The 25,314-nt window shown below is 36.0% G+C and overlaps 1 protein-coding gene across 2 annotated transcripts; it reads left to right on the top strand.

Annotated features, from left to right (window-relative positions):
* The first annotated feature begins 1,264 nt into the window (after window positions 1-1,264).
* On the top strand, window positions 1,265-21,540 carry LOC120073745 (1-acyl-sn-glycerol-3-phosphate acyltransferase BAT2, chloroplastic-like). 2 transcript variants are annotated; one of them, XM_039026567.1, is made up of 9 exons: window positions 1,265-1,424; window positions 1,690-1,793; window positions 1,886-1,929; window positions 16,125-16,188; window positions 16,939-17,130; window positions 17,244-17,650; window positions 17,796-17,897; window positions 18,791-19,067; window positions 21,211-21,540. In XM_039026567.1, the coding sequence occupies exons 2-8, from the start codon at window positions 1,739-1,741 to the stop codon at window positions 19,010-19,012; spliced, it is 1,086 nt and encodes a 361-aa protein (XP_038882495.1). In that variant the 5' UTR covers window positions 1,265-1,424; window positions 1,690-1,738; the 3' UTR covers window positions 19,013-19,067; window positions 21,211-21,540. The 2 variants fall into 2 exon arrangements, with proteins under 2 accessions (XP_038882495.1, XP_038882497.1); XM_039026569.1 differs by lacking the exon at window positions 21,211-21,540 and adding an exon at window positions 20,975-21,184.
* The last annotated feature ends 3,774 nt before the right edge of the window (window positions 21,541-25,314 follow it).

Below are 25,314 nucleotides of genomic sequence, written 5' to 3'. Positions count from 1 at the left end.
TTCTGCTTGTTCTTTTCCATCATTATAACCTCCATGTAGTACACTAAGGTGATCTTCACGACGTCCCCATCATCTTCGAACTCCAACTCCTTGTATCTTTCTTTTGGTAGACTAATATGTAATGTGTCGTTCGTCACTCGATTACCAAAATACTTGATTGCAAGTTCATTGAGGTCTCCTCATTCTGATCAACTCATGTAAGGGATCGCCATAAACCAGTCATCAACAAAAAATCATCCTTAAAAAATGTGATGACCTTTCCGCCAACAGAGAATCTCATCGAGTCAGCTCTCGTGCTCTTCACTTCTCTCAACAACATATGGTAGATAATTGGGTTGTTGAATACCATGTCAATGTCTACAAATCGCCCAAAAATTGTTCTCTTGAACATCTCTAACTGTCGTGGGGTAAGCTTCTCCTTCATAGTCTTGTTTGCATTAGCAATGTAGGCCAAGCTCGTTATTTGACTGGGAAATCGATCGACTACAGGTACTCTGAAATGTGTTGACATCTTAAATCACTCCTACATGAAATAAAGATTCAATAAGCAATTCCTTTAGAAAAAAATTGTAAACACAACATTCTGTTTAAGTCTTGCTAGAATCACTCTCACAAGACATTGTCTCGCTAGTCTTGCTCTCTCTGGTGTCACTCTCTCTAGTATCACTCTCGGCGATTTTACTCTCACTTATCTCGCTCACATCCTCTCTTTTTACTCATCTTCAACCTCAGAAAACATCGAGAAAAAAAAAGCAAAAAAAGCCATAGGTTCTCAGTATTTCTAATCCCCAGAACGACCCACCCTTTCCTCATTACTGATCAGTTTAAGACATAATTTGCATAGATTAAAATCACTTACTGATCAGATTCGATTCGTCGGTGGCAGTGGAAGATTTTGCAAGTCCAAATGATGGATTTCAAATGCAGCGAGACCGTCTGGAGCTTGTGAGCGATACGAAGGCGTTACCTTTGAAGAGTTTTTAGTTTTGGTTGGTTTTTTCAGTAAAAGAGTAAGTAGACAAAGAGGTGAGGGCATTTACGTAATCTGGTATGATGATGATGTCAATAGAGGGTCAATGGGTCATCCGTATAAATTTTTCGATAAAAAACGAGTATACCCGATTAAAATATTAAAACCAAACCAAATCGTGAACCGAAGTTAAAAGTCTTGTATGATGACGCCCATCCTCCCAAGAGCCCATATCCGTAAAGAAGATTGACAATGACGTAAATATCTGCTTCCTTCAAACACAAATTATACAAAATTACAAATATTGCCCACTCCTCTCTTTAAAATGATTCTTCTGCGACAACAAGAAAAGCGAGAAGAAGAAGAAGAAAATCCAAGCTTTTGCCTGCTTCTCTCTCTCTCTTTGCTCTGTGAATCATCTGCCATTTGTCCATACTCAATTCTCTTGCTTCTGGTAATCACTTCATTTCATCCCTCAACAACTCTATGTTGCTCCGTTTTCTTGAATTTATCCTCCAACATCATGTTTTTCTACTTTTTCTTCTGAATAATCTATCCGAACCGAATTAATCTAATTCCAAGTGACTTTTTCGCCATAAATTGTGGTCGTGGATGTTCGTTTTCTGCTGTGTTTGACTTAAGCTATGGTGATTGAAGTTCAATTTTGAGAATCCTTGCGCTGTTTTTCTTCTCTTAATCCTCAATTTGTCATGATATAGAGTTTCTGTCAAACCATTCTTCTGCTCATGCTTTGCTCGCGGTTTGTCCATGGAAATCGTTTCTCTCTCTCACCATGGTTTTTCGCTTCCTCTTCTTCGCTCTGGTACTTTCTGTTTCTTTGTTTTCTCGTCTTTTGATGTCCTTACAATTTTAAGTGTTCGTAATTGATACAATTCTATTGGATCAATTGTTTAGGTTACCAAGAACTTGGGCTTTTCAGCGCTTCATCTTCTCTGCCGGTAGGCATTTTAGTCAATTTATTTATCACTTTTGTTTCATTGTACTTGTTTGTTTTCTGTATATTTGTTGGAAAGTCTGCACTCTGTTGAGCTTATGATAGAGATAAGAAAATATTCATGGAGCTGGCCTTATATGTGTCTCAACATCCTAATCATAAATCAAGTAGGGATCTGTTCTCTCGTATGCTTATTGTGGCTAACCCAATGCAAGATAAAAAATAATGAATGTCTAAACCATAAAGGACCAAAAATCATTATCTAAATATGTTCTTCGTTGGATCTGCTAGCATTGGAGCCAAACATTTGGGAATATTTTGTGCTTGCAAGTTCTAAATTGGGTTTAATGTTATCGAATTGCTTTATGAAATGAAGTGCTATCTGGGTTTTAGCACAATTATTAATAGGACACAGACTTCATTAAGGAAGGAGAGATAAAAGAGTGGGGAAATGAGGAATCTCCAATCAAATCCAAGTGGATTTTTTAAAAAAATCAGAATTTGTATTAAATAAATGAACTTCCACTGTTAAAAAAAATTCGCTTTACCATCTCATTACTTTATTTCCTCTATGAGGGAAAAAGTTCATAATTACAAAACTCTTTTGGCGGAGAATACCACGTTGAAGAGAAAAAAAACTGTCCCAAAAGTCCTTAAAACGACCAGAATCTCCTTGAAAGGTTCTGTGTTTATTTTTTAGCCTCAACTTCCAAATAATTTTGTAGAGCCTTAAAGATGTTCACAAAGAAATTGAAGGGGGGTTGAATGGTTGTCTTAGGGAAGCACTAGCAAATGTTGAAAGAGATTTCTACAACTCTTAACTGCATAAGAGCAATGGAAAGAAAGATGGTGTTGGTCTTCTATAGCCAGTGTTTTCAAAGCGCAAGGTGCTCTCTAAGGCGACAAATCTTCTAATTGTCTTGAGGCGAGAGGCGACAAAAAAGCATTGCCCGCACTTAATAAAATACTAAATAAATATTATATATAACTGTTTTATAGGTAACTACTACTACTACTAATAATAATTATTATTATGATTATAAAACTTAATTTTAAAAACATAAACATTTAAATAAACTGTCTTATATTTAAATAAAATGAGAGGAAAAGTAATTATATAACAGAAAAGAAATTTGCATTTATTTTGTAATGGTAAAGAGACGGTATTGCAGCCTAACTAATAATTAAACAAAAGATTCAAACATGCCAGCTGTTAGCCATTGGAGAAGATACAGCTAGCAATTAAATTTACTACAAGAAAAATACTGTCATCTGTCAAGACTTATGACTGCATGCAACATGTAACTTTAATGCATATAACTTCACTTTTTATTCTTCTGTCACTTCGATTTCTTATTCTTGTCAAACTACTTTTCTTTTACTTCCCATCAAACTCTTCTTCTTCTTCTACTTCATATCATTCTTCTTCTCTGTTCTTCTTATCTTTTTGTTCTTCTCTTCTTCGTCTTCTTCTTCTTAAAGCTTTTAGACTCTTCTTATTCTTCATTTTTGTATTATTATTTCCTCCCAACTCTTCTATTTCTGATGTTAGAACTCAAAAGGGTTCTTTTCTTTTTTAAAATAAAAGACATACAAACACTTTATTAAGAATAATCGCCTAGATGAATAGGTGCTTGCCTCCATTTGAGGCAATGGTGCAAAAAGGCATAAGTTGGCGCATCTGTTGAAGGCACTCGCCTTGTATACTTTCAAGGTGTTGTGGTCTATCCTTGCCTCGCCTCTCACCATAGGCGAGTGCCTGAGCTCGCCTCAACACCACTAGTCTCCGACCATATCACCCTTCACCACCGACAATGGACACGAACGATCGGGTTGCTCTTCTTCTCTGATTTCTCCATCTTCGACTCCTCATTTTTTTTCTCTTTTTCTTCTCTACTATTGCTCATTGCCTGCCTCTTTTTTTCTTTTTGTTTCTATTGGTCGCATCTCTTCTATCGTTGGTGCCCATTTTCTCTTAACAAAACTTGCTGGAACAAGCACCACTCCTTCTTCATCAACGCCTTTCAACGTTCAGGAAGATCCTTCCACAAATAAACATTCCACTAGAAGCTCACTAGGAATTTTAGGTTCAACTCCAGCGACGATCGTTTCTTGTTTGTTTGACCTTTTCTTTGCCAATTCTTCTTTCTCTGCTTCGATATCTGCTAATCTTCTCGCTTCTCTTTCTTTATCTCTGTCTGCACATCCTTGCTGGTAATCCTTCAATGTTTGTTGCATTGATTCTAGGATCTCTAACATCTTTTTAAGTCTATCACATCTTGCATCCAAATCCATTGCATTTATAAAATGCTCTGAAATCAATTTGTTAGGTATCCAAATTTGCAAACAGTAAAATACCCAACAAGACAATTCCCAAGAAACGAAGCAAGGCACTAGAATGATTTATTTATATACTTCAAGGGAAAATTACAATGGAAATCAGTAATAAGAACATAAGGAAGATAACAAATAAAACTGTGACAAATTAGCACTTTCAAGAGGGCTAGAAATATGTTAAGACCCCACGTCCTAACTCCGACCTGCTTCATAGACACACTCCAAGAAGTAGACAAGTTGAAAGGAAGAAGAATGAAATGTAGACAAACTTGAAAACTCGTTAGCTTCTATAAACCAAGGAACAATATGAAATCACAAAACATCAACCTCCTTATAACAAAACAGAACAACCATTACAAATAGAATATGAATCACAAAACTAGGAACCCAGTGAGAATTCGAGAGAGCTGGGGAATCTCTCCATAGAAGCTTTCTTCCTTATTTTTCTTCACACCCCCTTTGGTTTCCGGATGCCCTATTTAATCAGTTGATGGTGGTCCCCGGTCTCAACCAAAATCCTTTCCCACTATTCCTCCTGAAACCGAATCTTCACCTCCCACTTCTTTTGTAACCGTTTCTTCTCGCCCATTTCCTTTTTTGCCCTTTCTTTTATAAGTGTAGATTATCGGGGGGTTTTACAATACCGCTCCTCTCGAAATACACCTTGTCCTCAAGGTGGAATGTAGGAAATTGTTGTTTCATAGCTGGTGCGGACTCCCAAGTAGCTTCACTTTCAGGCATATTCTTCCACTTTACCAACCATTCTTGAATAGCTAGCTCCCCATTCCACCTTATTCCTAACACCAATTCAGGACTAACTTGTAATTCGAATTCTTCCGACAGTATAGGAGGAAGGTGTTGTACCCGCTGCACTTGACCGAGCTTCTTCTTGAGCTGGGACACATGGAATACATTGTGGATGGTTGCTTCTGGTGGTAGGTTCAGTCGGTAGGCGACTTCCCCGATCTTTTCTGATATTTGGTAGGGCCCATAGAACCTTGGGGACAGTTTTTCACTTCTTTTTCTAGCCAAAGATCGCTGCTGATAAGGCCTCAATTTAAGAAATACTTCATCCCCCACTTCAAACTGCAGTTCCCTTCTATGAAGATCAACGTTCTTTTTCATCCTATTATGTGCTATCACCAAGTTTTCTTTAAGAGCGTTCAAGGCCAAGTCTCTATCTTTCAGTTGTCTTTCCACAATGCCGTTTGTTGATTTTTTGTCCCTATAATACACTAGTGGCGGGGGAGGACGACCATAAACTGCTTGAAATGGCGTGGTTCGAATAGAGATATGAAAGGTAGTATTGTACCACAATTCAGCCTAGGCCAACCACTTATTCCATCGTGAGGGTTGTTCATTGCAAAAACATCTCAAGTACGTCTCAAGGCATCGGTTGACTCTTTCGGTTTGTCCATTCGTTTGGGGATGGAAAGAGGTGCTTCTTTTCAGTTGAGTTCCCAAGGTGGTGAACATTTCCCTCCAAAAGTGGTTGGTGCATTGGTGAGACCAAACGGCATCACTAGAAATTCATAGTGGCCTTCGTGAGTGTGGAAAGCTGTATTCTCGATGTCTCCTTCTCTCATTCTGATTTGGTAATATCCAGACTTGAGGTCGAGCTTGGAAAATACTGCCGCTCCATGTAATTCATCGAGAAGTTCTTCTATAATTGGTATTGGAAACTTATCGGCAATGGTGACTTGGTTAAGCTTTCGGTAATCAAAGCAGAAACGCCATCCCTCGTCCTTCTTTTTAACTAACAATACTGGACTAGAGTAAGGGCTTCTGCTGGGGCGTATAAATCCGGCTTGCATCATCTCCTCTCCTGCACCAGCTTTTCTATTTCTTCTTTCTACGTGTGGCCATACTTGTATGGACGAACATTAATCGGATCCTGACCTTCTTTGATAGTGATCTGATGGTCGACTGCCCATTTAGGGGGAAGTGTCGCTGGCATTGCAAATACATCTTGATTCTGTTCTAAGAGTGTCGAGATCATCACTGGTAGTTGAGTTGGCACTTTGGCTTCATTCTCTTGCTCTGCCTCTTCTTCGTTCTCAATCTCCAAATGTTTGGAAATCAACTAAGAACCCCAGATCATCTTCCTCCCATTGTTTACTCAGGGTCTTGAAGGACACTTTTGCCTTTGTGAGAGAAGGATCTCCTCGTAAGGTATGCGTGAGTCCCCTGACCAAAAATCCATGGTTGACGAAGGCCAGTGGATGCTCATGAAACCGGTGGTGCATAACCACGACATCCCCAACACCACATTCATCCGTCCAAGCTCCATTGCCAAGAAATCCGCCCTCACCTTCAACCCTGGTAATCTAAGCTCTACGTCTTTACATACCCCCTTGCCTTCAATTTCGCTTCCATTGCCAATTATCACCCCAAATTTCGTCTGGTGTTCCAAAGGAATTTCGAGTTCCCTCACCAAGTCACCGTATTCTGATGGATGAAGTTGTGTGTCGCTCCCGAGTCAATGAGTGCCAACACTTCCCTTCCCCTTATCTCTCCTTTAAGTTTCATAGTCCCCTTTGCCGAGAACCTGAGTAAGGATTTCAGCACGAGCTCGGCCTTCTCCATAACTTCTACGTTTTTCAATTCTAGTTTCTCTTCCGCTTCTTCAACTTCTTCCACTACCGGATCTTTTTCCTCGTTGGCTATGAAGAGCATTAGTTGCCTGTTCTCCCTTACCTTACAACGGTGCCCGGGCGCGTACTTCTCATTACATCAGAAGCAAAGGCCTTATCGAGACGTTCTCTGAACTCTAAATCTGACAGCCTCTTCAGGGGAGCCTCTTTCTTCATAGGGAAATGCTTGACCGGTATCGATACTTGTTTCATAGGCAAGGCCTCGTGTCCCTTTATTTGGGCTTTTTCTGAGTACTCCTTCTTCCCTTGTTGGGCCTCTCTTTTGCTAAGCCCACCTGCCTCAAGATTCCTCCGTGCTAGTTTCAGGGCCAAATTCCTGTCGTTCACCAGTTGGGCTTCGCGCATACACTCATCCAATGTTTTGGGGTTACGACTGATTACCTCTGCTTGCAACGCCGACTCCAGTCCATTCATGAAGGCATCCATCAGCACGTTTTCAGATAATTCCGGCAAGGGCACCGAATACGTGACATATTTCTTTACATACTTCGGATACGATCTGTCTTGCTTGATTTTGAGCAGCCGAGCGCCCAGACTCCTTTCTCCCACGGTTCGATAATGCTCGAAGAGTCTCTTCTTCAGTTCTTCCCAAATAGTTATGGCCTTCCAATTGTTATTCCATCGGAACCAATCTACCTCGTCGGGGGCGAAAATGATCATGGCCACCTTGACTTTCTCGGCATTTGATAGTTCGTGTATTTCAAAGTAGTGCTCAACGCGGTACACCCAGTACTCCGGATTCTCCCCTGTGAAAAGAGGTATTTCTAAACGTTTGTACTTACCTTTATCCATGTTTCCAGCTCCTGCCGTGTGGGATGATTCCGCTTCGTCCATCGTTCCTTTAGCTTTGAGAGTACTTCCCTCAGTAGTCACTGTTTCCTCCTTCCTCCTAGCGGAGTTGCTTTCCCTGACTTCCTCCATTAGCTTCTCGATGTTCTTACATAATCCGCTCAGTAATTCCCTCAACCCGGCCATCTCCTTCCCATTCGTCTCCAACCTCTCTTCCATTTGTTTTTTAGTCCTTGCTCAAGTCTTCCCTAGGATTGCGGCTCTGATACCACTTGTTAAGACCCCACGTCCTAACTCTGACCTGCTTCACAGACACACTCCAAGAAATAGACAAGTTGAAAGGAAGAAGAATGAAAGGTAGACAAACTTGAAAACTCGTTAGCTTCTATAGACCAAGGAACAATATGAAATCACAAAACATCAACCTCCTCAGAGCAAAACAGAACAACCATTACAAATAGAACATGAATCACAAAACTAGAAACCCAGCGGGAATTCGAGAGAGCTGGGGAATCTCTCCATAGAAGCTTTCTTCCTTATTTTTCTTCACACCCCCTTTGGTTTCCGGATGCCCTATTTAATCAGCTGATGGTGGTCCGCGGTCTCAACCGAAATCCTCTCCCACTATTCCTCTTGAAACCGAATCTTCACCTCCCACTTCTTTCGTAACCGTTTCTTCTCACCCATTTCCTTTTTTGCCCTTTCTCTTATAAGTATAGATTATCGGGGGTTTTACAAAATCCTGTCCCAAATTCCCAATTAGGAAATCCCACCAAAATTCTCTACACCCTTTTCCTCAACCAACTCCTACTATTTATAACCAAAAACTTTAACAACCTTCCTATCATATTACTAATATACACTTTTTAATAACCATACTAATTATCCCAAAATATTCCTAACTAGGAGTCTTACAAATTAGTTTCCTTGATTGATTAGGATTAGGATTAGTTTCTTTATTAGGATTAAGATTGATATCTTTGATTGACTAGAATTAGGGTTAATTTGCTTTCCTTGTCTTCTTGTATTTATAACTTTTGATTGATAAGACTTTGATTTTATTTTTGGAGGGAGTTCTCTTATCTTAGATTACATCATTTATCCTTTCTTGCCTTTATCCTTTTCCATACTTGTAAGAGATCTTTCTCCTACATAAGACCTAAATTGCACATATTCAATAAGAGAAAATAATTTTATTCTCTCAAATTTAAACTTTCATTACAAAAAATGAGAGAATGCACAAGGGCATACAAAAAACAAGCCCACAGGCAAAAGACCCAACCTCATTGATACCTTCTTATGCATCCATTCCTTGAAACTCACTAAAATGGAGCTGCAACTTGGCTCTTGAAACAAGTTCGTGTTTTGTGGTAAGTTCCTCCTGCATAAGCTTTTCAAGGAACGTGGTTGTCTCAATGTCACATAGGTAAGGGTATTTAGAAACTTCTTCCTTTGGGTCTTTGCCCAAGACTGGTTAATTTATTGCCATAAAATTCAAAAAGGCTTGCAAACTTTGTTTTAATTCCCAGCTGGTGGCAATGGCATTGTGCCAAAAAGGTATAACTGTTGAGGTTGGTGGACCTAGGAAGCATAAGTAATTTGAGATTGTATAAACTTGTTGGCTAAACTTGATGCCCTTCGATACAGGTTTATTATGAGCAGGTATAGTCCACATTCTTTTGGGTGGTTGGTAATTGTACACGCCCTCGTGCGCGTGATAGAAGTCCCAACTCTTTCCCACCCAGAAAAATTAACTCATCCTCGAGTTAGACAGGCAATTGGAACTCATCTGGCACAAAGTAAGGAAAAAGATCAGCTACATTGAAAGTATTGCTGATAGTCATTGTTGTAGGAAGATCTACACGATAGGCATTGTTGCCAAATTTTTCCAGAATAGGAAATGGCCCAAACTTCTTATTGGAAAGTTTTAAAAAAGATGTAGCAGGAAGTTGTACACCATCAAGGTCACCAGGTTGAAAAGTAACATGGCGACGATGGGTATCAGCTTGAATCTTATACTTTGCATTGGCAGCGGTCAGATTATACTTTTCCTGTGAACATCCGAGTTTATGGGTTTATCGCGCCGAGCACTACTTCGAGATTCATGAATTATTCGATTCGGAGAAGATCAAGGTGGCCGTAATATCATTCTCCCTAGAAGTAGTTGATTGGTTTTGTTGGACTCATCAACGACAGTCGATTCGATCTTGGGTAGCTCTAGTCCAGTGGATGTATGGGAGGTTTCAGCCTTCTCAAGAGGGAACGCTTATCTCTCGATTGTTGCAGATCAAACAACAAGATACCCAGTACACCAGCACTTTCTAGAGGGTTGGAAATCCTCTCCCTAGAAGCAAAGCTTGATCATAAAATGCATGTCGTTCCCTTTTGCCCTAAACCTCTCTTAAACCCCTCAATCTTCGAGGTCCCCTCCAAGCCTCGACGGACGTCTCTCTCGTGGTCCCCATCAGCCCAACTAACTCCATCACCTCCATTGGTATTTTCTTCCACAATTTCCTTTCTACCCTTTCGTTTGTATGTATGAATAATTGGAGGCCTTATAGACTTTAGCCCCAGCTAATTGATCTAAAAGTTTGGATATTCTTGGAATAGGAAATCTATATTTAACAGTGATCCGACTAATAGCTCGACTATCAATACATAAGTGCCAAGTGTCATCCGTTTTAGGTGCTAGAATAGCTGGAACCACACTCGGGCTTAAACTTGGTTGAATATGTTGTTTTTTCAACAACTCCTGGATTATATCATGGAGAGCTTGATGCTCAATTGGACTCATTTTATAGTGAGGTAAATGTGGGAAAGAAGCCCCTGGTATCAAGTTTATGTTATGGTGAATGTCTCGGTAGGGAGGAAGATTATCAAGAATTTTAGTGAGGGAGGGAAATTCCTCTAATAACCGAAGAACCATGCTGTCTACAGAGATTGAAAGCAACAACATAGCTAAGGTAAACTTAGATGAGTTGCTCAAAGGATTTTTATTAGTTAGAAGGGAAAGTAATTGGCCTTTTTGCTTTCCTTCTTTAGTTAAAGCTTCATTACTAGATTTGGCCGTGGCTGGTAACAACATCACTTTCTTCCCCATGCAGTCAAACTAATAAGTGTTATCATAACCTTTATGAGTGGTCTGGTACGCATTTATATCTAGAATGTCACAAATTATTTTCTCTAGTGACTTCCTATTGATAAAGGTACCATGCAGATTTTATTTACTAGAACCTCACCCCCATTCCTTATCCAACCACTTTAAAAGAATTTGGGTGAGCGTCTGTTTTTAGTTTTAGAGCCTGAACCAGCTTTTTAGACACCATGTTTTCGCGACTGTCACTGTCCACAATGACATTGCACACTTTTCCATTTATTTTGTATCAAGTTTGAAATAGGGAATGTCTTTGGGGTTGTGTATCGGTGGTAGGAAAGCAAGATCCTTTGATCCACACAAGATAGTTCTTCCCCATCATCCGGGTTTGAATATTCAACATCTTCACTGTCATCTTGTTTTTCCTCAACTTCTTCATTGCTTTCTTGAATTGTAAAATTTCATCTTTAAGGGCAATCATTTGATAGATGACCAACTTGTCCACACCTAAAACATTTACCAAGATTAGATCTATTATAAGAATTAGATGATTTATTGGTCAAAGTACTTGTACTCCCTTTTTGGTCATTGTCAAATCTGGAAATAGTTTCCTTATTCTTTGCAGTTGAAGTGCTTGCTCCTATCTGATTTTTAGACACATTAAAAGGTGTTTTCTTTGATTGAATTGGGGATTTATCCCGATTGTTCCTTTTTCCCATTTCACTATTTTTGTTTCTAATTATCATCCTCTTCAATTGTAGTTGCTACCAAAACAGCTTCTGAAAGACAAGTCATTGGCTGAAGATGAACCATTTCTCTTATATCTTGACGTAATCCATAAACGAATCGAGCTATTTGTTGATTCTCACTTTCAACTAAATTGTTTCAACCATTTAGACGTTGGAATTCTTCCATGTACTCCTCGATAGTTATATTGTCCTGTGTACAGTGTTGAAATTGGCTCTAAAGGAGCCTCATGATTAATGGGGAGGAATCTTTTCTTCATCATCCGAAGCATCTTCAACTATGAATAGGCCATTTGCGATATAATCTCATATGTTTTTGAAGTTGATCCACCATGTCGATGCTCAACTTTTCAATTTGAATGATACTAATTTTCCTTTTTTGTTTTCTGAGTTCCCATATAATTGAAAAACTCTCCACATCTTTCACCCGATCAAGGAAAGTTTTGATATTCATCCTTCAATTATAAGTTGGGATGTTGATCTTCATCTTGTAATATGGTTCTTGTCTCCAAGGTGGTCCCCGGAACCAATCTTGATTTGGATCTTGTTCATCATATCTGTAGTTTTGGAACCTTGGAAGCTGTCCTTGCTAAGGCTGTTGGAATCTTGGAGGATAATCTTGAGTATGGTAATCCTCATCTTCTGAAGAATCCAAATCATAACCTAACAGGTTTTGAGGAATTGCCATTACTTTTTGAAAGTGTGTTGGCACATGATTATGAATGTGTTGCATTGGGTAAGTTCCTCTATTCTGATCTCTTGGGGGTGTTCTTGGGAGGAAGATTTTGATAGGATTGGTATTAGAGGAATATCAGGGGTATATTAGTAATTAGTTTGGGAGTTTTTTAGGGAAATTGGTTATAAATAGAGGGGAGGGGAATGGAGAAGATAGTTATTATTGTAGTGAGTGAATTAGGGCTTGAGTGTTATCTCAAGTTTCAGAGGGTCCAAGTTCCTCGAATTACTTGGTTTATCTTGTATTTTGGTTACCAATTATATCTCAATATATTTGGGTTCTATCAATTGGCATCAGAGTTGTTTGGTTCTGGCCATGGAGGTAGATGAAGATGCACACATGGAGTTCATGAAGTTTCTGTATGAGGAAATGAAAGAATTATGAGATATGCTGAAGAGCATAGCCGTTCCGGTAGCAAAGGCGGTGGTCCAAGAAGAAACAAAGAAGAAAAACAGGGTGGAAGTTAATTCTGTGCAAAAGTTACAGAATCTGTTGTCGTGAAAGAGAAAAATGTTGCAATCCATGGGGGAGAAAAAGAAAAGAAGCTTCGAAATCATCTTGTGAAGAATACTGGGAAGGAAAACAAGAATCCAGAGTCTTATCTGTCAAAGAAGTGAGGAGAGAGTCGATCAAATAGAGAGAGAGAAATAAGAGCGGATTGAAGGGAAGAAATCACGTTGAGAAGTAGAAAACAAGCTAGTGGAGACGTCGACAGAAGATTCCTGACGAGGCGAGGAAGGGGGGACAGACCAGCAATCGTGAAGCTCGAGGGAGATTGTTTGATCATAAAGAAAATGGAATTAAAAGGAGTAAAGCACCTGAGAGAGGCAAGTGCTTTCGAAGAACACGAGCAAGGAAGATGAGGAAGATTTAGTGGATACGGCGGCGCAAGCTTCGCGAAAGGATAAATGATAGTAGCGTGTGTTCAAGGAAGGGCTGGTACACAAAAGTATAAAAAATAGTGAGACAAGTGGATGCCAAAGACCATTAACGGCGAATAGTTGCCAGCATAAGCAAGTTTGGGTGGAGATGAGGACTTGGGGAAGTGTAGATTTCGTAAAGATGGAGGGAAGAGATTCCTTACCCATGTGAAGTGTCGGTATGTGGGGCCTTGGTCATGGAAAAAAAATCCAGCTTAATTTTGGGTTGGAATCGGCTGGATTTAGTGGGCTGGTTTTTCATTTCAAAGGCCTCACATGGGTTGAGAGAATTTTGGAAGAAAGTGGGTTATCTGGGCAGGCTGATGGGCTTCAGTCACTTGGGTGGTTGGCAGACTGTTTAATGGGCTTGATTTTTATCAAATTGAGGCCCATTTGTTTACAAATGAAAAAATGTGGCTATAGTAAATTGGTTTTTGGGCTGGTATTTTATATATATATATATATACACTGTACCCCATTTTGGGTTTTGTTTCTTGAGGACAAGGTGTGTTTTAGGGGTTGGTAATGATAGGATTGGTATTAGAGGAATATGAGGGGTATATTAGTAATTAGTTAGGGAGTTTGTTAGGGAAGTTGGTTATAAATAGAGGGGAGGGGAATGGAGAAGATAGGCAATGTTGTAGTGAGTGAATTAGGGCTTGAGTGTTGTCTCAAGATTGGGAGGGTCCAAGTTCTTCGAATTACTTGGTTTATCTTGTATTTTGGTTACCAATGCTTATTCCTTCTTGCCTTCTCTTCTAATCAATCCCTTGCATCTTTCAATATATTTGGGTTCTATCCGATTTTCTAGCTGTCCCAAGGGCTGAATACGTTGCCTTCTGTCTTCTTGGGTTTCTTGAATATTGCCAAACTTTTCTTGCTCATGCTCTGGCTTTAGACATCCTACTAATCTCTCGGAGTAAGATTTTCAATGGCTAGATGCATGTCTGCTATTGTTGCTACTTGCTTGAACTCTGCCATATTTTCATTGATAATTCCTACTGCATTCTCTAGTTGCATTAGACCGCGGTTGACAGAACATGGGGATGCAGCACTCTGATGCCAAAATGGACCAAATCTTGGAGAAGTTTCGATCAAAATGATATATCAAACAAGCCCTCTTTAAATAGACCCGAAGAGGAAGGGAAACAAACTAAACTAAAGAAAACAAGTCCTCCTTAAATAGGACCCAAAGAGGAAGGGAAACAAACTAAACTAAAGAAAACTTACAATCATAGAAGCTTACATGGTAAAAATAATAACTTCAAAGAAAACTAACAAAATACAAAAACCCGCTTAACCAAACGGTAAACTCCACAAATACCCCTACATCACTTCTCACAAACACAGCCACCCCTTGCTCTCTCCCCCCCTCCCCAATTCTGCTCTCCCTTTGCGGCTGCTGTCGAAGTTGCTGATGTTGGTCACTCCTCTCCTGCTGTGGCTGTCGAAGTTTTTTTTATCTCCTTCCCTTTGTTGCATTGCCCGCTCAGTCGCTTCTTCTGATCAATGTTGCCGACACTGACCACCTCTCCCCAACACCATTGTCGATTTGAAAGGTTTGGGTTTTTCGATGTGTCTGTGCATGTCCATCACTTGTCCAAAATATAAAAATTAAAAATAAGAAGGTACATGGATTTTCGAGTGTTGGACAATGTTGCTGATATCCTCATTTTTAGAGCTTCTTCAACTTTTTGGTCGTCTTTGAAAGACCTTGAAAGATAGGAAGGTAGTAAATTGGAATGCTAGAAAAAACCCGCATTTGAATGGGTTGGTTATCCCTCTTTTATTGAACAAAATATTCTTCCACTTGCATAGTTTTTTTAAGAGACTCTCTCTGTTATTGCTTTCCAAAGATCAAGGTTGCTTTCTTATATATATATTTTTTATAAAAAGATCAAGGTTGCTTGCAGTTCCTTTCAAGTGGCTTTTATCCATGCACCCTTCCCTTTGGGATAAACTTGTGAAATCAACGATCTGTTAGGAACCAACGCCTACAAACAGAATTTACCAACAAGTACTCCAATAACAGAGCAATGCTCTGGTAAATTTATTTATGAACTTCAAGGGAAGATTACAAGATGAAGATGAACAATAACATCAGTAAGGAAAACAAGGAAATCGGGAAATAATACCCTAGCCACCAGCACTTTCAGAGGGCTGGAACCTCTCCCTTAAGCAACCTGCTCACCAAAAAATCCCCCCTCCACCTACGGGAATAAACCCTTCTTAAACCCCTCCCCTCACTGGTCCCCACATCTAACTAACAGCAAAGATTTCATGTATCAATCCCTCTTTTCCTCTAATCCCTTTCTTACCCCTACGTTTATAAGTATTTATAATTGGGGGCCTTACACAATCAACCAAAAGGCATAAGTTGGTGTGATAAATTTGATTATATCAATACTACAACACTTCCATTCACTTGTGAGCTTGAAAATTTATAGAAGATCCAACTTGTGGAATTCAATATTGGGAGAAAATGACATTTTTTTGAAGAGGTATTGTAATTAAAGCGTGGGATGGGGGAATTGAACCTCAAACCATGAGGTTGATACTATGAACATTATGCCAGTTGAGCTACGCTCTTGTTGGCTTAGGAGAAAATGACATTGTACATGGATTTGAACATAAGACTTGTTTTGATACCATGTTAAATGACTAATCAACCCAAAAGTTTAAATTAATGGGTTATGTTTTATTTTATTATATTAATACTTCAACACAACTTGTACTCACTCAATACTCCATGTTCGAGGGAGAGGTTGATTGTAGAAGCATGGTAAGGGGGCATTTGCGCAATGAGGTCACAAGAATGGGATGGAGAAGAGAAAGGGGGAAGGAGCTATGCTCCATCGTGGTGTTTTTCACCATTACTAATTTATTTGTTTTATTGGAGTGTTAATTACCATTTTATTTGCAGATGAATATGTCTAGAGGTCTTCAGTACAGTTCCTCTCTACATCAAGCATATTTGGGAAATGGTGGTAAGTTATTTCTCGCTCAAAAATTTTATTCTAGTTAATTTCTTCTAACTTAGTATAACCTTTTTTTTTTTTTTTTTGAGTAATCAATAGTTTCCACTGCCTTTTTGATTATGATATCTTTTTGCAGCATTTAGCTGGCATAGACCAACAAAATCTTATAACCTATGATATTGTAAAATGATTCACGCTTCATTGTTTTATCTCCAAGTATAATGGTTTTTCATCCTAGGCTAGGTACACCAGAAGAGAATATGAAACAAAATTTTTGCACAGAGTTAAGTGAAATGTGTTAGACCTTGTGCAATTGTTCATGGCTAAGTCTTGCTTGATAATTTACTATTCAATGATCAAGGTTATCAGAAGATGACATGTTGATAAACAAACGGGAGCACAATTTATTTTATTCTTATTTGCAATTTTTATATGATTTATTTTGATCACCGGCTAAATCTACCACCATACAAGATATTCTATACTTTTCGACTTTGTCATCAGGATATCACCGGGTTTTAACACATTCTTGATATATTTGAATCATAACTCATTGGCATGAATTTCCCTTTTAAGGCAATGGCCACTTCGTTTGCCTCAGCTGCAGAAGCATGTTATTTTGACACATATTAAATGAAATGCTATATAAATCTTGTTCTTCGGAGAATGTGTTGAAATCTGATGTTACGGGGGTGGTAAACAATATGTTTTCATTGAGTTAGCTTTAGCTAAGGCTTTGATGTTTCTCTTCATCTACAGCTCAACAGTATTGCTTCTCAGCCATCATCAGAAAACGTGTTGGTGTCTCTTGGTGTTATCTTACTCCAAACGAGAATCTATACAACCCTTGGGACAACAACCTGTTTAGTGGAAAAAGAAACCCTCGGTACATTATTGCTAGGTCTGAACTTGCAAAAATGGGAACTCATGAAGCTGGTTATCCATTATCAGGTTTCCTCTCGGATGAATTTTGTTTCTTGTCCTGTTGCCTTTTCTTTTGACCTCTTATCTTATATGTCTAATTCCAATTTTGTTTTGTTTCTTTTTAACTACCTAAAGTGCAGGAGTACCATTGAGCTCTAAAGTCAGAGGAACGTTCTTTTATGCTACTACTGGAATCACTGCTATTTTTCTCTTTATGCTTATGCTGGTGGCACATCCATTTGTGTTATTGACGGATAGATACCGCAGAAGTATTCATTATTCAATTGCCAAAATGTGGGCAAGTTTGACTATTGCTCCATTTTTTAGGATCAAATATGAAGGGTTGGAGAATTTGCCCTCTCCTAATTCTCCTGCTGTGTTTGTTTCAAACCATCAGAGCTTTCTAGACATATATACACTTCTTACCCTTGGCAGAAGCTTTAAGTTCATTAGCAAGACTGCAATATTTCTCTTTCCCATTATTGGTTGGGCTATGTTTATGATGGGTGTCATTCCTTTGAAGCGTATGGATAGCAGAAGCCAGTTGGTACTTTCTTTGTTTATCTGTTTGGATTTTGCCCCCTTGTATTAGTTAGAAGACAAATTTCGAAAATTTGTGGAGCTTTTTCTCGTGGTTAAGAATGATGTTGTTGGGTTATTATTTCAAAGTTTGTTAATTTTTTTTAATGAAGGACTGTCTGAAGCGGTGCATGGAGCTTATAAGGAAGGGTGCATCTGTATTTTTCTTTCCAGAGGGAACACGTAGTAAAGATGGAAAATTAGGCGCTTTCAAGGTAAGTGAACATTGTATTTCAAACCATTGCGTTGCGGGACAATATTGTTGATTTTTGGTCATGAAATCTATACATTTTTTCACAAACTTAGATTCCGTTTGGGGTTGTTGTAACTTTTAAAATAATTGCTGGCAATTGTGCTCTTTGTAAAATTCATTTTAATATGAAGTGTATTATTGTTTGGTAAATTTCAACTTTATACTTAACAAGTTGGTTACATGTGTTTGGTAAATAAATACTAAATTATCGTATTTTAGATATAATAACCAAAATGGACTTAATATTATTATTTTTATATAATTATTTTATAATTTTTTTAAAATAGATATATAAAATAAAATTTAATTTTATTCGATAAATTTAAAAATCGAATTTTATTAAATATTGTATATGCTTTTAGGAGAATATAAAAGCTAGTAAATAACATATTTTAAAAATGGCATGAAATAAACGTGTGATTTAAAAGTGATTTTAGTGGATTTAATCATAATTTGTTTTACCAAACAAAAAAAAGGTTAAGATTTTGTTATAATCACTTCACTTTCTCCCAAAATCAATCCTGAATGCAGCTTAGTGAGGCTTACTCGAGTTTGAAATATTGATTCCATGCATAACACTAAAGTTAGATAATTGAAAAATAAACGGTTCCATTGTTTTAATTATCTTCTTGTTCTGCAGTTCTTTATTTCATTATTTGTTTGGGTTTCTTTGCAGTTTTCTGGTAAGGTTGCTTTTTGTTAACCAATTTGCTTTCACCATACTTAAATCTTTAGTAAGCTTGTTTTATCTCTGAAATTAAATAAAGTGCATTGGGGGAGATTGTATTATGATTGACTAGAAAGCGTAAAATACCTATTCATGTCTTTTTGAATGTATCTGCTCATGTCTTTTAGAAAGGAGCATTCAGTGTTGCAGCAAAGACCAAAGTGCCAGTCGTACCCATTACACTTGTCGGAACAGGTAGCATTATGCCAGCAGGATTTGAAGGCATCTTGAATAAGGGATCTGTGAAAGTCGTTATCCATAAGTCTATGGTCGGAAGTGATCCAGAAGCATTGTGCAATCAAGCTAGGAGTGTAATTGCAGATGCATTGAGTAAGCATGCCGATTGCTGAGGTTTTCCAGTGAGTGATTTTCGATCCGATGTGGAATATCTATTGTGTTGACAAGGTAACAATCTCTCTCTGCGATTTCATTTAATTACTTTGCTTCAGTTTTTGCTTATCATTTCATCCACTTTAATGTGTTTCTTTTAGTTGGTTTGTGGGCTGGTTTTAGTATGTTCTTTTTCTTTGGACACAAGATGAAAGGGGGAGTAGTGGCATTCTTGAAGGCAAAATTAAAAATAAAGGGAAGTTACAAATAATAAATATGTATAATAATAAGATTGTAATAATAAGTAGAAGCCGAAAGAGAAACCTCAACGTTGTAATAATAAGATTCTTAACCTAATGAGATCTCTTACCTTATGCTGTAAATCTTTGGACCTGTTTGGTAGGCAATCTGAAAATAAAAATTTGAAAATAAGGAATTTAATGAAAATAGAGTTGTATTTCATGTTTTCAGATATGTGTTTGGTAGTAGACTTATAAATTAAATTCCAATTTAAACAAATTTTTAAATGGGATTGAAAATATATTTAGTTTCCCACTAAGTACTAGGTTGAATATAAACCATTACTAATTAATTTCTGAACTTTTTTTATGTTAAAATTTTTGTATAATTATTATTTTATAATATCATATAATATATAGAATATATTAAATATTTTAAATTTAATAAAAATAATTGAGTTTATAACATGAAATAGTGTACTTGTTATTGTTTTCTCATTTTTAATATAATTATGCATTTTAAAATTTTGAATTCAAAATCTAGATACACCGCAAACATAAAAAAGTTGTTTTTAAGAATTTGCACAGTTTGGATCACAAAACCTGCAAATAGTTTTCAAAAATTGAATTCAGACGGTCAATTAAACACATATTAACTGAACTGAGTGAATCTGAAAACATAAAATAGAATTTGAATTGTCTACCAAACATGTTCTTTATTTTTTAACTTAATTACTTAAGGCCTCATTAGAGAAAATTAGAACAAAAATAAATAAAAAGAGAAATTGTGAAATGTGAATACAATTTCTAAAGGTGTGCTAATGTATAAATTATTTTGGAATTGGAATCAGAATGAAGACGATTGTTATGGACGTTGTTTAAGAATATTGAGACTGAGAATCAAATTTAAGTTGACGTGGGTTCAAAAAAATAAGTGGAGAGAAAAATGGTTGTGGGATGGGGAAAAATGGAATGAGAATGATATTGAACGCCTTTTATGTAATGACATTCCTAAAACAAAAAATTGGAACTACAGTGACTCAGTGAATCAAGAATTCAGATTATGGAAGAAGAATGAGCCCTATAAAGTACAGATATTTTAAATTGTATAGAGAATCATATCAAATACATATATGATATGTGTCTGTACATGATTTGAAGTATCCGAATTTATTTTATTTTTTATTTTTTTAATGTCAGATAGGCGTGTCTCCTTCTAGATACATAAAGAGAACATGCTCGTCTTTTTTTTATTTTCCAAATTGATGGGTTTTAAATGTCCTAACCTAAGTCCACTATATTCCATCAATCTAGCAGCCCAAAAGAAAATAAATAAAAGATTTCATAATATTTTTCTCATCTCTTCAATTTCGTACTTCAGCTTTGATCTCACACTTTTTTTCCCCATTTCTTCGAACTTCAAATTTCAACTTCGAAATTCATCTTCATTTTGTTTCTGTACTTCAACTATTTCGCTTTTAGACTTCAATATTAAGTTGTTAAATTGGCATGTCGTGTTTTTTTGTTGGATTACATTTAGCAATATTAAATTTACATGTATAAAGAAAATATATAAAAATATATAAAGTGACATATCTTCATGTATCCATATCTTAATTTTTTTAGAAATTGGCATATTATTGTATCTTATCACATATGTATCCAATTATATCCATATCGCATATTTATATCCATGTTTGTGCTTCATAGAGTGAGACAAAAGCTGATTTATATCATCCCTAGCTATGTTGCATGTAGTACACGTCGTGGAGGGTTGAGGTCGAAGGGGAACATTCTTTGTACTTGATCAGTCAAAGATTATTGCTCTTCCCAAAATTTGAGGGGAACTACTACTTCCATTTTGTAGATAATTTTGTCAAAAAAAATAAAAATAAAAAAGCTTTCAACTTTTCGTCTGAAATTGGAATTTTGGAATGTGGTTTAGTGTAACTAAATGAGGTGTACAATGGCTTCTGCAGATGTACCAACTTCATTTGATTTGCAAAAAGTTTAAGAGGTAATTTCCAATAACAAAGGACAATCTTCTTTGCTTAGAATCTGGTTTATGTGAGCCAGAAGGGGAGTGACTTATTAAAGTTTTTATCTACATGCTTCACAATCATTCGGTTTTCTTTCTTTTGCATATTTCTCCTAGTCGTTAGGCATATGGTTTCTACATGTTTCTGAAGTTTAAATTTTCAAACGAATGTGTAAAGCCTCTTGAATTTTGTTTGTAACTTGATAACATGAACTGCTATTAGTTTCAAATTGTTATACCATGTTCATCTTGGATTTTGTTTTCCCTTCAACTGATCATTTGTGTCAGTTTGCGATAGTTAGATGATTGGAATAAATTCTCCAAGTGTATAGGAAATATTAAGCAAGGGATGTCAACTTAATTTTTGTCTATGGGTATTAGTTCGAGTTAGAGATTAGTTTTTCTTTTTCCCCACCTAAGTTGGGTGAAAAGAAGTTCTGTCTTTTGCTATGTGTGCAAATTAAAGAAGATTTTTTTTTTCCTGATTGGAAGTTCAAATTTCAAGCCAATTGTGTTTCTAGAAAAATTATCTGTCAAGTGAAGTAAATTGGTAATTGGTAAAAGGCCACTTGCACACAAATTAAGTCCATAGTCCAACAATTTAAAGTTTATAAAAATGGCAAAATTAACCAATTTATCCCAATTGAGATACTCAAATGACCAAAATGTTCCTAACATTTAAAATGTGATTGCATTGATAATTGTTGTTTGGTTACTATTTGATACTAGCTGCTATTTAATTGATACTAATTACTAATCATATTGATTATCCAATTATTATTTGATTATTATCAGATAATTGATATTGATTGGATTACTATCTGATACTAATTGTCAATAATATTGATTGCTATCTGTTTTTTGTACGATTACTATCTAATACCGGTTATCAACGACGTCAAATTGCTATTTGCTTGTCTGATTACCATTGTTGTCAATGATAATCGATTGCTATATGATTGTTATCTAATTACTTTCTGATATTGATTGCCAATGATATTGATTACTATTTGATTGTTGTTTGATTATTATTTGATAATTATTATTAATGATACGGATTGCTATAGAATACTCTTTGCTATTTAATACTAATTGCAAACTGTTATATGATGCTCATATACCTTATTGTTAACTTATATTGATTGCTTACGATTCTGTTTCACTATTTATTGTTGTCTAATTATTATTTCATACTTATTGTCTGAATACTATCTGTTAGTTATAAATAGAGTTGAGAGCAAAATATTGACAAAAATAAGGTTGGAAAATCATGGATCTGATACACAATTATGAGAAAACGTGTATCCGCAATACGATTAATTCTAAATCGTATATTCGATCCACGATTTAAGTTTCACAATTTTGAAGTATACATGTGTGTAGGATGGGATGGGTCCACGAGTTTCTCTATTTTCAAGGAGAAAACTTTCGAGGTTTCTTTTTCTTCAAGCTTTTCATCATCTCACCATTTTTAAGGCCTCAGCTTTACTCTTTTTCTCTCTAACAAAAACATAAAACAAATTACAAAATTCTTCAGAATTTTCTTCTTTTTCTTCGAATCCCATGGCCACAAGTAATATTACTTTCCTCTTCTTCATCTTTATGATCTATTTTCTTTAAATATTTAACAAATTGTCTTGGTGGGGTTTTGGGATTTTTTGGCTATGGCCAGCACAAACAAAACAAACACAATATGTAGTTTTTCTTTAATTTCTATGATTTTTTGGAGGGTTCACTTTCTTTGATCTCCACTTCTCTCAAAATATTGTGATAAAACTCATACTTTCTTCAGCACATTCGGCATTTATTCTTTTCTCTTTATTCTGTTTCAAAAGAAGGGTTTTCAGTTCCTTTTTCCTTTTTCCTTTCTTTTTAATTTTTCCTTTTTTGTTTTAATTCTCTTTTTTATGTTTGGATCCGATAACCTTGAACCTGATCTCCATCTCCATCTTTTTTATCTTCCTTCTCAATCTCAATCGAATGAGCATATTGACAACACAATACCAAAGAAGAGACGAGGTCCACGTTGAAAATTGTAAAAAAAAAAAAAAAAAATAATAAAGAAAAAAAAACTAACTCGTGGATGAGATCTTTGATTTTAACAACTACATCCATGACATGGCAATCACCTAGCAATCACGTTGGTGATGACTAGATTAATAAAAATTGTGTATGATTTTTATCACATCCAAAACCACCTCATTTTTGTCAATAATTTGGTATTTAATCTTATTTCTAAAATTTGTTTCTTCAACCACTTTTATTTAAAAAAAAAAAAAAAAAAAAAAAAATTCTTGTTTACCATATTTTTGTCATTATTTTTAAAAATTATATTATTCCTGAACTTAATTTGTCCAATTTCTTTTGTTTGCAAGTGTAAAAATTGAAATTAAAAAGATAAAAAGAAAATGTGAACTGGAGTATTTTGTTCTCTGCAAAATCACAGATCACATAGACGTGTTTGCAAATTCATGTTTTTGTCACCCATTACATTTTCTTGGGATATCCTGGCGATTGTAATTGAATTGAGGTCATGTTAACCAATTTGTAACTAAAATTGATATAATTACAATAAAATTTTATCGATGGATCAAACATAATGAGTCTAAATTGCAAATGTAATTTGATCAATCACGTTTACTTAAGCATTTTGTTAACGTAATTTGATTACGATTGAAGTTGTTTACTTTGCGGTGTTTATTTTGTATTGTCTTCTTATCACTACCTTTTATAGTTTATGATCAATTGATATCGGTATCTTTAATGGTAACAATAATGATATTTGAGGGCAAAAAATGGAAAGCTTTCAAAAATATTTGAAAAAAGTTAATGGATCTCACATAATTTTCAAATGCCTTTATAGTTTAGGATCAATTGATATCGGTATCTTAATGGTAACAATAATGGTATTTGAGAGCAAAAAATGGAAAGCTTTCAAAAATATTTGAAAAAAGTTAATGGATCTCACATAATTTTCAAATGCAATCAGATTGATCAACTGAACTCTCAATCGGATGTGTTTGTTGATTATAAATTTGATAGTGGACATCACATTTCATTACAATTATGAAACTTAGGTAAACAACAAATGTAGATAAGCAATCACAAACGTAATCAAATGAGGTTCATCTTTTAGATTTATTATTGTTGGATTATGTTTCTTCCGAAATAAACATGGCTTGAGTTGTAAAGGAAATGGGTTGAAATGGTAATCAGTTAACCTATTCATTAAGATCATGTTTACTTTTTAGTGAATCTAATCTAATTACAAAAGTGGGGTCCATTTAATTTAATAATAATGAATCGTGACCCATTACAAAATATGTAATCCTCATTCATAATTCGATCGTGAGGGGCACTCAATCTAATTACGTTTTAAAATTACATTGGATCTACTAATCTTTTGTGTTCTAGAGGTGTTTAGGTCCCAACTTAAAGTGAGCTGAATGGGACAACATACCTCATGTTTGGGGCTCCAATTATAATAGTTGGTATTTTCAACTATTATAACTTACAATTAACTATAATATTACTATTTCAAATCACACTTTGTTACCATGTTTACTATTTCCTATTTACATCTCTTTTCCTCTTTATTACCGTGTTTAGCATTTTTTATCCAGACTAAATTAATTTGTATCTCAAACACGGACTGTTTTAAGCCTACAACCTATAATAACCAATTCAGTGCCTCAAAACACTCTTAAATGTTTTCCAAATTTTGCCCTAATATGTCATCAATTACCCTTCCAATAATTAAAATGTAGTCGTGGCCTAAAAGGTCGTATATCGTTTTCGGTAAGAATATAGATACCAATTTTTACCATTTTATATGAAAGATGATGACAACAATAGTGATAAAGTATCTTTTTTTGGGTTTCATTACTTTCTGATTACATGTTTTTTTTTTCATTCACTCTTTTTTTTTCCCTTATGTTTTCCATGTACTGAGTATCAAACCAATAACTGTAGGTTTTATTTAAAAAATGTTATTTTTAAATGTATTTATATGAAGTAGAGTTTGCTTTAATTGTTTTTCTTAGTA

This window comes from Benincasa hispida, chromosome 3, assembly GCF_009727055.1.
Source record: "Benincasa hispida cultivar B227 chromosome 3, ASM972705v1, whole genome shotgun sequence".
NCBI lineage: Eukaryota > Viridiplantae > Streptophyta > Magnoliopsida > Cucurbitales > Cucurbitaceae > Benincasa > Benincasa hispida.
The sequence above is the reverse complement of the archived record's forward strand: the minus strand, read 5'-3'. Positions and strand labels throughout refer to the sequence as shown.